Genomic DNA, 13,421 nt, shown 5'->3' on the forward strand with positions numbered 1-13,421 from the left:
TACTATGACGTTTTTTGAAGTTTTGATGCCATATTATACTAGGACATATTTTGACATTTTGATGCCTTACTATACTATGACGTTTTTTGAAATTTTTATGACATACTGTACTATGATTTTCTTTGGGCATTTTTATGGCTTACAATACTGTTTCATTTGATGCCTTACCATACTATGAGGTTTTTAGGACCTTTTATGCCTCAATATAATATCATGTTTTTTTGACGTTTTGTGCCATACTATACTATGACGTTTTTTGACGTTTTATACTATTTTATAGTATGACGTTTTTTAGCAATTTTATGCCTTACTATACTATGTTGTTTCATTCCTTACCATACTAACACTTTTTTATGACCTTTTAAGCCTTAATATACAATGATGTTTTTTGGACGTTTTATGTCATACTATACTATGACATTTTTTGACGTTTTATACTATTTTATAGTATGACGTTTTTTAGCAATTTTATGCCTTACTATACTATGTTGTTTCATTCCTTACCATACTAACACTTTTTTATGACCTTTTATGCCTTAATATACAATGATGTTTTTTGGACGTTTTATGTCATACTATACTATGACATTTTTTGACGTTTTATACTATTTTATAGTATGACGTTTTTTAGCAATTTTATGCCTTACTATACTATGTTGTTTTATTCCTTACCATACTAACACTTTTTTATGACCTTTTATGCCTTAATATACAATGATGTTTTTTTGACGTTTTGTGCCATACTATACTATGACGTTTTTTGACGTTTTATACTATTTTATAGTATGACGTTTTTTAGCAATTTTATGCCTTACTATACTATGTTGTTTCATTCCTTACCATACTAACACTTTTTTATGACCTTTTATGCCTTAATATACAATGATGTTTTTTTGACGTTTTGTGCCATACTATACTATGACGTTTTTTGACGTTTTATATCATTTTATAGTATGACGTTTTTTAGCAATTTTATGCCTTACTATACTATGTTGTTTCATTCCTTACCATACTAACACTTTTTTATGACCTTTTATGCCTTAATATACAATGATGTTTTTTTGACGTTTTGTGCCATACTATACTATGACATTTTTTGACGTTTTATACTATTTTATAGTATGACGTTTTTTAGCAATTTTATGCCTTACTATACTATGTCGTTTCATTCCTTACCATACTAACACTTTTTTATGACCTTTTATGCTTTAACATACAATTATGTTTTTTGGACGTTTTATGTCATACTATACTATGACGTTTTTTGACGTTTTGTATCATTTTATAGTATGATGTTTTTTGACATTTTTATGCCTTACTCTACTTTTTCGTTTTATTCCTTACTATACTATGATCTTTTATGCCTTTATACACTATGATGTTTTTTTGATGTTTGGTGCCTTAATTTACTATGACGTTTTTTGACATTTTTATGCCATACTATAATATAATATTTTATGGCATTTTATGGCTCACAACACTATATCATTTGATGCCTTACCATACTATGATGTTTTTAGGACCTTTTATGCCTTAATATAATATGTTGTTTTTTTTGACGTTTTGTGCCATACTATACTATGACGTTTTTTGACGTTTTATACTATTTTATAGTATGACGTTTTTTAGCAATTTTATGCCTTACTATACTATGTCGTTTCATTCCTTACCATACTAACACTTTTTTATGACCTTTTATGCTTTAACATACAATTATGTTTTTTGGACGTTTTATGTCATACTATACTATGACGTTTTTTGACGTTTTGTATCATTTTATAGTATGATGTTTTTTGACATTTTTATGCCTTACTCTACTTTTTCGTTTTATTCCTTACTATACTATGATCTTTTATGCCTTTATACACTATGATGTTTTTTTGATGTTTGGTGCCTTAATTTACTATGACGTTTTTTGACATTTTTATGCCATACTATAATATAATATTTTATGGCATTTTATGGCTCACAACACTATATCATTTGATGCCTTACCATACTATGATGTTTTTAGGACCTTTTATGCCTTAATATAATATGTTGTTTTTTTTTACGTTTTTTGCCATACTATACTGTGACGTTTTTTGACGTATTATACTATTTTGTAGTATGACGTTTTTTAGCAATTTTATGCCTTACTATACTATGTTGTTTTATTCCTTACCATACTAACACTTTTGTATGACCTTTTATGCCTTAATATACAATAATGTTTTTTGGACGTTTTATGTCATACTATACTATGACATTTTTTGACGTTTTATACCATTTTATAGTATGACATTTTTTGACATTTTTATGCCTTACTCTACTATGTCGTTTTAATCCTTACCATACTATGACGTTTTTTGACATTTTTATGCCATACTATACTATGACTTTTTTTGGCATTTTTATGGCTTACAATACTATTTCATTTGATGTCTTACCATAGTATGATGTTTTTAGGACCTTTTATGCCTCAATATACTATGACGCTTTTTGAAATTTTCATGCCATACTATATAATATGACGTTTTATGGCATTTTTATGGCTTACAATACTATATCATTTGATGCCTTACCATACTATGACGTTTTTAGGACCTTTTATGCCTTAATATAATATGATGTTTTTTTGACGTTTTATACTATTTAATAGTATGACATTTTTTAGCAATTTTATGCCTTATTATACTATGTTGTTTTATTCCTTACCATACTAACACTTTTGTATGACCTTTTATGCCTTAATATACAATGATGTTTTTTGGACGTTTTATGTCATACTATACTATGACATTTCTTGACGTTTTACACTATTTTATAGTATGACGTTTTTTAGCAATTTTATGCCTTACTATACTATGTCGTTTTATTCCTTACTATACTAACACATTTTTATGATCTTTTATTCCGTAATATACAATGATATTTTTTTAATGTTTTTTGCCTTATTATACTATGACATTTTTTGACATTTTTATGCCATAATATACTATGACGTTTTTGACCTTTTTAATGCCTTACTATGGTAGGATATGTTGATACCTTACTATACTGTGACGTTTTTTGAAGTTTTGATGCCATATTATACTACGACATATTTTGACATTTTGATGCCTTACTATACTATGATTTTCTTTGGGCATTTTTATGGCTTACAATACTATTTCATTTGATGCCTTACCATACTATGACGTTTTTAGGACCTTTTATGCCTTAATATAATGTGATGTTTTTTTGACGTTTTGTGCCATACTATACTATGACGTTTTTTGACGTTTTATACTATTTTATAGTATGACGTTTTTTAGCAATTTTATGCCTTACTATACTATGTTGTTTTATTCCTTACCGTACTAACACTTTTGTATGACCTTTTATGCCTTAATATACAATGATGTTTTTTGGACGTTTTATGTCATACTATACTATGACATTTTTTGACGGTTTATACCATTTTATAGTATGACATTTTTTGACATTTTTATGCCTTACTATATTATGTCGTTTTATTACTTACCATACTAACACTTTTTTATGACCTTTTATTCCTTAATATACAGTTATGTTTTTTTGACGCTTTATGTCATACAATACTATGACATTTTTTGACGTTTTTTACCATATTATAGTATGATGTTTTTTGACATTTTTATGCCCTACTATTCTATGACATTTTTATGCCTCACAGCATCACCATGATGGTGTAGATGTTCGCAAAGGTGTATCTTTTCCATAAGGTTCTAGGTTCAAATCCTACTACCACCCCTTTATGCCTTACCATATTATGACCTTTTTGACATTTTTATGCCATAATATACTGTGACATTTTTGACCATTTTAATCCTTTACTATGCTAGGATATGTTGATGCCTTACTATACTATGACGTTTTTTGACATTTTTATGCCTTATCATACTATTAGTTTCTTTCACACTTTTATGCCTTAATATACTATGACGTTTTTTGATGTTTTTATGCCTTACTACACTATGACATAACATTACAACATTACCTATTTATCCCTATATCAAGAGTGATTTTACCATATATGTCATTTATAAGAGGCTATATTATTATGAGATATATCATATATCACATATCATACCTCTGAATATACAAGGATATAAGTTTTTAAGATATAAGTTACTCATAGTAAAAGGCAACTTCATTAAAACAAAATGTTTATTAAAAAATTTTATGTGATTTTCTTTACAATTTCTTATTAAACTTAAACATACATGTCTATCTTTTATACTTAAATATATAATATGAACATATACTGACAGGTTTTGGGTTGGATATATATTTATGTCACATGTGTCTATAATATAAACAGACATACTAAATTACCTGTTTCTATTATTTACACATCTATGTCAATATATCATATTGTTCCAATTTCTAATCAAGTTCATATGTAATTTTTACATATCTGTAATATACTTTATAGTTTAAATACAGACATGATTTTACTTTATATGTACATATATTTCATTTATGGATTTTCAACACGTTTGCACATATTACATTTGCATATGGGCATTCCTGAATATAAATTCAGATTATATATGTTAATAAACCGTTTGGTTTTGGCATTAAAAAGCCAATCTCTTTGTTTTGAAGTGGGGGGCAGGGTTGTCCCTACCAATGTTGAGACCGCACCTACACCCTTGATTTCTGCCTCCAGAGCTTCTTTTCCCTGATAGCATCAGTGTTAGCTTGACTGAGTAGCCTTCAGAGTGTTATGTCTGCAATATCTGACTCCATTTAGAAAGCCTTACTGTGCCTCCATTTGCAGGTTCATTAGGAGAACATTAGAGTAAGGAGGAGCTACGTCAGCATCGTGGCATCTGAAGGAGGTGGGAGGGCAAAGACCTTCATCAGGTCTCCTTTCAGAGTGTTGAAGGAAAACGTCGGTGTTGACATTAAACATTTTGTGGAGCAGAGGATAAGGAATTTACTCTGCTTCTACATAACAGCAACTGAGTTAGCAGGTTTTTCATCTTTGCTATTTGGTTAGGGTTTACATTCATATATGCAGGTATGAGTAATGAGGATTTGGAATCCAATGAGTAACTTGAAAGCTTGTTTTTTGATGAATGATCAGTGATGAATCAGTGCAGCTCAAGTGAGTGATTAATGATAAAATAAATTATGAAATAGTATCAACCTTTAAAATAACCATATGCTATCTGCTCTTTCAGGCCTGTATTACTCGCATTTTTGTGAAAATGAGTGAAAATCTGATCTTAGGTATTTTTGAAAACTTACAGAAAAAAGTCCCTGGCAATATTTCACCTCCTGTGGGTATATTTCATCTTTCCCTGACTTGGATGTCAGAGAGTGACAACAGGCCTCATCTTTTTCTTTTTGTTTTGCCAGAGGTCAGCAACAGTAAGTCTCAGGGGGAACATTACAGTGCTGAGATCACTGTCTGGTCCGTGCATTTTCTGACATAGGTCTGCACTGTCATGACCCCTCTCAGTCTTAGCCAAACTTATCCACTCAGTGAGGTTTAAGTACAATGAGATGGTCTTTAAATGTGAACCAGAAGCAGGATGAGATGTTTTTACAAATCGAAGCAGAGAGGTCTAAAAATGCCCAGATAATGTCTGAGAACCGAGCATAGTATAATTCGGCTGAGGATGTAACTGGCCTGTTTACATGTTTACATACTCATGAATACCCCCAGTGCCCCTAATATATAGTTGCATGTGCATTAGGTCCAGATAATATGTTTAAATACACTGACTTGCTGTAGTGTTAAGATTTATAACATTTATTTTCATCTTTCATCATCTTTTCCACATTAACACACAACTTTAATTTAGATTCAGCTCATCATGAGAAGCAGTATTGTCCAAGCATGTAACAATAAGAGGTCTTTCCATTTAGGTTAAAGATGATTATTTGCTGTAATCAGCTAGTAGTGATTAGGAACTAGTGATTAGGACAAAAGTAAGTGGGGGGTCTGGTCTGGTCTGGTCTGGTCTGGTATGGTGGTAAAGACCATACATTTGTCTCTTATGGACTTTATTTTAAGACAGTCATAAGTCATGATCTGAAAAAGACCCAAACCAGAATAAAATTGCAAGGCAACTCTCAAGGGCATGAAACACACTGAGTGTAGGAATGTTGTGTTTGGCTATTTCATAAAGTGAATATGTCTACAAATACTGCACTGGTAGATAGTTGTGTGGAAGCGAGACAGGAGAGTCGACACAGCCCAATTATGGGATTCCTCTTTAATCCCGCCCTCTCTCAGCTGATGAGTGGAGATGGATGTTCCATGCTCCACTGCTTCTGCCTTTGTTCACTCTCTATAGAGTTAAGTTGTGTTGTGCATTACTCCCAAATTCTGCATTCTTGTATTTTACTCACTCTCATGTTTAGACCCCAGAGTGCACACAGAAAACACATTATTGCCATGCCAAGTGGGCGTCTCCAAGTGTGACGCAAAGTCTATATTCATCCTAATACTACAAAGCTCTCATTCAACCATTGACATTTTCATTGGCCTCTTTGTGGCCTTGGGGTTGTACTCCTCTGCTACATGTTGTGTTACTCTTCAGGGGACCTGACTAATTGATTAGGGAAAACAATGTTGTAATAGCCTCTCTGTCCAGGCCAAGTGGGAATGGAATGACATGACAAAATAGTGTGAAATTGAAATTTACCCTACTTAATTGAATGGCTGAAGTTCTGTGACTTTCATCACTACTTTAAATTATATTACTGCTGATTATAAATGAATCTGCCCAGAGAGGAGGAGATTCAATCAGCAGCGTTTGAAATATATAATGCCACATATGCTCTGAGAAGCACACAGGTGTATGTGTGTAGTGAGGGACTGATGTGTTTCCATGGCAACATATATGGTAGCTGGCAATGCAGGCACTTCTTTGTGCATGGGTGATATGGTAGATATGCTACTGTGAGTGCTATCTGTAGAATAATTACTGAGAGACTGTATGGAGGTTTTATAGTCAGTAAGACAGAAAATAGGGGAAAAAATAATATTCTATATCAACACTGCTTATTGTTTTTTCAACTTCACAGGAAGTAAATCCCAGGATGGCAGCATCTCTGAGATGGAGGAGCTACCTGTTCCTCAGAATATCAAGATCAGCAACATCACCTGCGACTCCTTCAAGATCTGCTGGGACATGGAGGCGCGCAGCAAGGAGCGCATCACACACTACTTCATTGACCTGAACAAGAAGGAGAACAAAAACTCAAACAAGTTCAAGCACAAGGTAACGCTTGAATCAGCCCAGATAAACACCAACACTACAGAGAGATGACTCAACAAAAGGCCTCTTGTTGAAGTCTCACTGAGTGGAATTTGATGCATTTCATAAAAAGGAATGTGTTAAGAACAGAGGTTTTCTAGTAATGTCATTCACTGTTCAAATCACAATAAGCCCCTAGAGCACAAACTAGTGCCAGTATAAATCAAGATAAATCTTGAAGTACCCTTCAGCAAATTATAAAAAAATATGAATAATTCTCTCAATAATCCAATCCTTTATTTAGCAAGGTAAAAGTGCCCTTGAGATTGAAATCTCTTTTTCAGCAACTACCTGGCGTAGAGAGCAGCAAAAAAGTGTTACAACAATAAATACAAACAATATTATTCTCAGTATACAATCTCCAGTTCAGGCCACGAGGCCATAACTATTCTCCAGCATCATATTACTAATAATATTTCAGTGCTACAAAAATCTGAAGGTATGATGATCTTTGATCTGGAACACGTAACATAGATACACCATGTTTTACCTCAAGATAACCTTTCTTTTCACACTTGAGGCAAAAAGACTAATTTCAAGGTGGTTTTGTTCATAGACTCCAACAGCAAGCTGTTGCTCCATGCTCTAATAGGCTAATATCACTCACACAGCCTGAGAGCAGCAGCAGCAGCAGCAGGAAGACTGCAGCTCCTTCAGAGGATAGTCAGTCATCTTGATCTTACGGACTCCTTTTATCGGTCCACTTCTTTTCCTCCTGTAGTCACTTCCTGAGTGCTGTGTAGTTAAGGGTTTCTTCTCTCTGATAACCATTGCATCTCTCGTACTGTTTGTTTATTCCCTCAAGCACATGAGCATCCAGGCTGTTTTGCTCTCTCTCTCTCTCTCTCTCTCTCTCTCTCTCTCTCTTTTTCTATCCCCTGATGTTCTCCTCCCATTCTCTCTCTTTTCACTCACTGTGCTGGACCATTGTAGATATTTTGGTTCTGGATCTTCGTCCTCCAGGGGTCCCAGCCCCATCCTTGTCTCTTTCTTCCCTCTGTGTGTTTGTTTTCTACTCCTGGACTTGTTAATCATGTGCTTGGTTTTGCCACTGGTCAGTTTGTGTAGTCTGTCTTCTTTCCATGTCCTCATGGTGGAGCTTGTGTGGCTCAAGTCCTGTCTGTCAGCATTGCTCGATGTCCCTCCCAGATCATGTTCTTCATAAATGTTTACAATCTATGATGTTGTCATCCTGATTGTTCAAATGTTTCCATATGTGTGTTTAAAAGCAGGTGTCTGCAAATCCCCTCATGTGGTGGAAAGAAAGCCATAAATGGAGTATCTTTTTCTGACTCATTCCTTCCTGTCATCATTCACCTCCTTTTGCCTTCCCTCCTCTCCTCCTGCACATCCCAGGATGTTCCTACCAAGCTCGTGGCCAAGGCAGTGCCCCTGCCCATGACGGTTCGGGGCCACTGGTTCCTGAGCCCACGCACAGAGTACACCGTGGCCGTCCAGACCGCATCAAAACAGACTGACGGGGACTACGCAGTCTCCGAGTGGAGCGAGATCATCGAGTTCTGCACTGCTGGTGAGTTATACAGCTTACAGTACCACGAGTGCATACGTTTTCAGGATGTGTGACATCAGCGCTGCCTTTGATTTTGGATGTGACCAATTGAACCACAGAGGACAATAGGGTGGGTGTTTAGAGAGAGGGATACAATAGAGTAAAGGATAGAGCACAACACAGTATGAGGGTGAATATTAAAGAGAGGCTAATTTACACTGAGTGGATGGAAAGATGGATGGAGAGATGGAGGAGGGGATAGGGAGGAAAAAGAAGGATTAGAGGAAGGAGGGGAGCAATGCTGTATATCTTCTGATGCAGAGGTCACTGAGTTCAACATCGCTGGCTAGAGGCTTAGAGTGGGGGAGGGGAGAAGGGGAGAGGGATGATGGCATTGAGACTTGAGGATAGAATTTATCAGAGAGGGTGGGGAGGCTTGTTGCGGTCTAAGACAAACACCATGTAATCACAACATTAGCATGCTAGCATTTGCTGCAATTTAGCATATTAGTGGTACACCGACCGATTGACCGACTAACTTTGCCATCCCTAGAACCGTGGAGCTTGCATTGCTAAAACTGCTGGAAAAATCCAACTGGTGTGTGTGTGTGTGTGTGTGTGTGTGTGTGTGTGTGTGTGTGATGAAGGCATAGTAAGAGAATATGATGAAGGAGAATGCTTAAAGATGCTGCCAAGACCTTCTATTACTATAAAGAAAATAGGTTAAAGGTCTAAAAAAAAGAGAAAAAGCAGCTACACTGCTGAATGACTTTTTTCTTCAACATGGAGAATTTTGGAACCTGCTTGACATTACAGTAATAATAATAATCAACCTTCATTTTTGTTCAATTCAACTTTATTGTTGCAGTAGAGAGCATGGTATTTTTCTCTTTTACCCAAATCTTCCTAATCGGTGTGTTCAAGTGCTTGTGGCAATATTGGAATGGGGGAAAATTCCTGCATCATTCTGATTTTTTTTTTTACTATATGTTTTGGATAAACTCCACACCCATTTGGCAGAGCTGCTTACATGGTGGTGAGTGAAAGTAGATTATATTACAAGACTGACTGAAAATGATTTTGGTGTTAATGCTGAGTCATTTCAACCTATGAATATGGAGAAGTTAGGGAGGGAAGAGTCTCAGCGTCCTTGAGTACATTTTATACCCTTGATACTTAAAGAATTTAATTAAACTACTGACATTTTGTTAACTACAGACATTTCTAAATTTCCAATCCTCCTGATTATAACCCAATCAGGCAGTGGTCTTTTCGCTGTACCCAGAATTAGATCCAAGTCTGGTCAGGGTGCTTTCAGTTACTATGGTCCTGCTCTCTGGAACAAGCTGCCTGCTGATTTGAGGTCCATCACAGCTATTTCCACAGCAGGGGTTTCTATTTGGTTGTGTTAATGTTTTGGGGTTTTTTTAGTGCTCATGTGTATGCCTATATTTTTATATTTCAATGTAAAACATGTTGAGTTTACTTGTAATTAAATGTGCTATATGAATAAAATTGGCATTACCATTGATGACAGTATATTAATTTTCAGGATGATTTGTGCTGTGTCTTTTTGCAGATTATTCCACAGTGCATCTAAACCAGCTGTTGGAGAAGGCAGAGGTCATCGCTGGCCGGATGCTGCGTTTCTCTGTCTTCTACAGGAACCAGAATAAAGAGTATTTTGACCATGCCAGGTAGGCAAGTGATGACGTAGTTTTAGATGAATGTATTCCACTCCAGAGAAAGCTGCTTTTAGCCAGAGAAAAATGGAAATTCAGCTGAGTGCAGCTGCACAAATCATGTTGGTTAGTTCCATAAATCCACACATGTACATCAAACTACTGTAGCAGCAAGCTCTGCCTGATATTAATCTGAAGAGTCATAGACTGATTCTTCCAGTAACTTCCTCTGCACACTTCCAGTAGAGTACAAAAGAAAATACTGACATTTTTTTTCTTTGAAAAGGGCCAAAGCCTTGTGTAACTGTGCCAGACAATAGCAGACAGTTGTTAGGGGATGTAGGGGAAAGAAAAGAGGAAAAAACTTGCCTGTGGCAGCAAAAGTTGCACAAGCCTGTTTTGATGTTGGAGGAGTGACAGCCAGAGGAGAGAGAGAATTTAGCTGGAGTAGCCTGTTTTAGTTGTTTGCTGAAATACTGTCACAGTTACAGTGTGTACTGCTTTTTGTCTGTGATGATGTGAGTGCATTTTCTCTAACTTCCTGTCTAGTCCTCCTACTGTAATGGTGTTGTCTTTTCTCCAAATGGCCTCTCTCTGTCCTCTCCCTGGGAGGAAAAGCTCACCACCCAACAAAGCGCACACTCTCTGTACTAAAGCCACAGCTTGTTAGCACTCTTTTGTTGCTTTACAGCATGACGTCATCTGGACAGTCCTATCCCCTTGGCTGAGTAGCAGCTGCTACAGTATACTTAAAGCTTCTGTTTAACTGCTCCACCATGTGGGGAGTAACAGTACTGACATTACTACTTGATGAGGCCTCTGATCATGTGACCTGGGGTCAGAGCTGAATAATTTCATAATGCCCACAACAAAGCATCAATTATGGATATAATGACAATCTCTGGAGTGATAGCAGTATAATTGCAATTCATAATTGGAGCTTGGGAGCTCAGATTTACTCTGTGGGGAAGATATGCAGCTGCCACAGAGGCATTCACTGCTTTGAATGTTCATCTGTTAATTTGCTCTCTGAAAGCTGCTTTTGCTTTCTGGCTGTTTGTCATAATGATAAAGAAATATTGAGTTTTTCAGTTAAGTAATTTTCTCTCTTGAGGTTTCTGAGACAAACTGGACTTAATATGCTAATATGATTACAGCTCCAGAAATAGTGAAACTGCATCTGCATTCCATTCAGAGTTATCTCTGTTCATTGTGTTATGAGACTCAGGCTGCATCTCACACATTCAGACCATGTGTCACACTGTCTCATGATATTTTAAATAAAATTGATAAAGTGATGCCTCTGCTTTCCAGCTATTCCAAAATTATTTTGATTGGCTGAGACTGAGAGATTGGACAGATTAAAACAATGTGTAGCTTGTTACTGATTGGCGCTAAAGGGAAACTGATTACATGGCTGCTTTTTGTTCACAGCCTATTTTGTTATCTTTCATCTAAATTCCAGGGAGGTGCAGGGGAACCGAATGCTGCCATCAGTGAAGGACAACAGTGGCAGCCATGGCTCACCCATCAGTGGCAAGCTGGAGGGCATTTTCTTCAGCTGCAACACAGAGTTCAACACAGGCAAGCCTCCGCAGGACTCCCCTTACGGCCGCCACCGCTTTGAGGTTCGGGCTGATGCATTCTTCAACCCTGACACCAACCTGTACTTTGGAGACTTCTACTGCATGTATACAGCCTACCACTATGTTATTCTGGTCCTCGCACCAAAGGGCTCCAGAGGTGACGAGTTCTGTAAGCAGCGGCTTCCTGCACTCGACATCAGCAACAACCGTTTCCTTACCTGCAAGCAGGATGAAGAGGGTGATGGAGGTCTCGTCTTTCATCACGCTCAGGACGTCATCCTGGAGGTGATCTACACAGAGCCTGTAGACCTGGCACTGGGCACTGTGGCTGAGATCAGCGGGCACCAGCTGATGAGTATGTCCACAGTAAATGCTAAGAAGGACCCCAGCTGCAAGACCTGCAACATCAGTGTGGGACGCTAAGAAACAACAGATTGTAGGAGAGGAAGGGAAGGACTAGAGGTGACTGACCTCTACACACAGGAACACCCATGTACTGAAGAAGCAGACCAACACATGCATGAAGCAGCAGATTTAGTAGGCTCCCAGACATGCACACCAACATATCTCTGACACCGCTCTGTACTCTCAAGAGACCAACATTCCCAAAGAAGAGTGGAGAAAAATAAAGGAAGGTACACACACTCTGACACCTGCACCATTATTTCCTCATCTTAGAAGGGTTACCTTAAATGTTGAAAACATACATTAAAACATACTTAAGATATCCACATAAGGGACCGCCAGCTGAGAAATCTAAACCTGGGACACCAACAACACAAATTCATCCATCCACCCTGCAAGTCAACACTGGCGTACTGACCAAACCCTTTAAACTGTACTACAAAACATGGGCTGCTTCTTTTCAATTTCCTGTTTTTTTTAATTTAATCTGTTGTCCCATATTTTATTAATGACCTTTGCCTTGTTATTATTGATATGCTGTTGATCGAGTGTCCACGGTCTGTGTGGACAAGCATTTTGTTGTTTCCAGTTACTTTGACTGTTTGTCTTTCTAGAAATGTTTTATTCTTATTCCACAGTAGATAAAAATCAGACTTCTTTTTACCTCCTACTAGTGGCACAGACTGGTACTACAATTTCCTAGGGCTGCAGCATCAATAGTCATCTTTCTTCATACCAAAGGTATTAAAAACCAGACAGAAAACCGCTGTGGAATCTAAACCGTACTAATGCAACAACCTCTAAAATGTGTACTCACTGAGTCTCTGATGACCAAGTGTGAATTACCCATTAACTTGTTAACCTTTAAAAAAAAAAAAAAAAAAGCATGATGCAGTTCTGTACAGCATGAGTATGAAAGCTGTCAGTACCTCTACCATAGCAACCATATCTGCTACAT

General features: G+C 36.7%; 1 protein-coding gene across 1 annotated transcript in view; it reads left to right on the top strand.

Annotated features, from left to right (window-relative positions):
• Window positions 1–13,347, top strand: part of phyhipl (phytanoyl-CoA 2-hydroxylase interacting protein like) — a 30,832-nt gene extending 17,485 nt beyond the window's left edge. Inside the window, exons 2-5 of the mRNA XM_022763689.1 lie at window positions 7,048–7,244; window positions 8,637–8,811; window positions 10,370–10,487; window positions 11,938–13,347. Coding sequence (XP_022619410.1) covers window positions 7,048–7,244; window positions 8,637–8,811; window positions 10,370–10,487; window positions 11,938–12,481 — 1,034 coding nt within the window. The 3' untranslated portion in view covers window positions 12,482–13,347. The remainder of the gene's footprint in view (window positions 1–7,047; window positions 7,245–8,636; window positions 8,812–10,369; window positions 10,488–11,937) is intronic.
• The last annotated feature ends 74 nt before the right edge of the window (window positions 13,348–13,421 follow it).

This window comes from Seriola dumerili, unplaced genomic scaffold (assembly GCF_002260705.1).
Source record: "Seriola dumerili isolate Sdu_G_001 unplaced genomic scaffold, Sdu_1.0 BDQW01000478.1, whole genome shotgun sequence".
Lineage (NCBI taxonomy): Eukaryota > Metazoa > Chordata > Actinopteri > Carangiformes > Carangidae > Seriola > Seriola dumerili.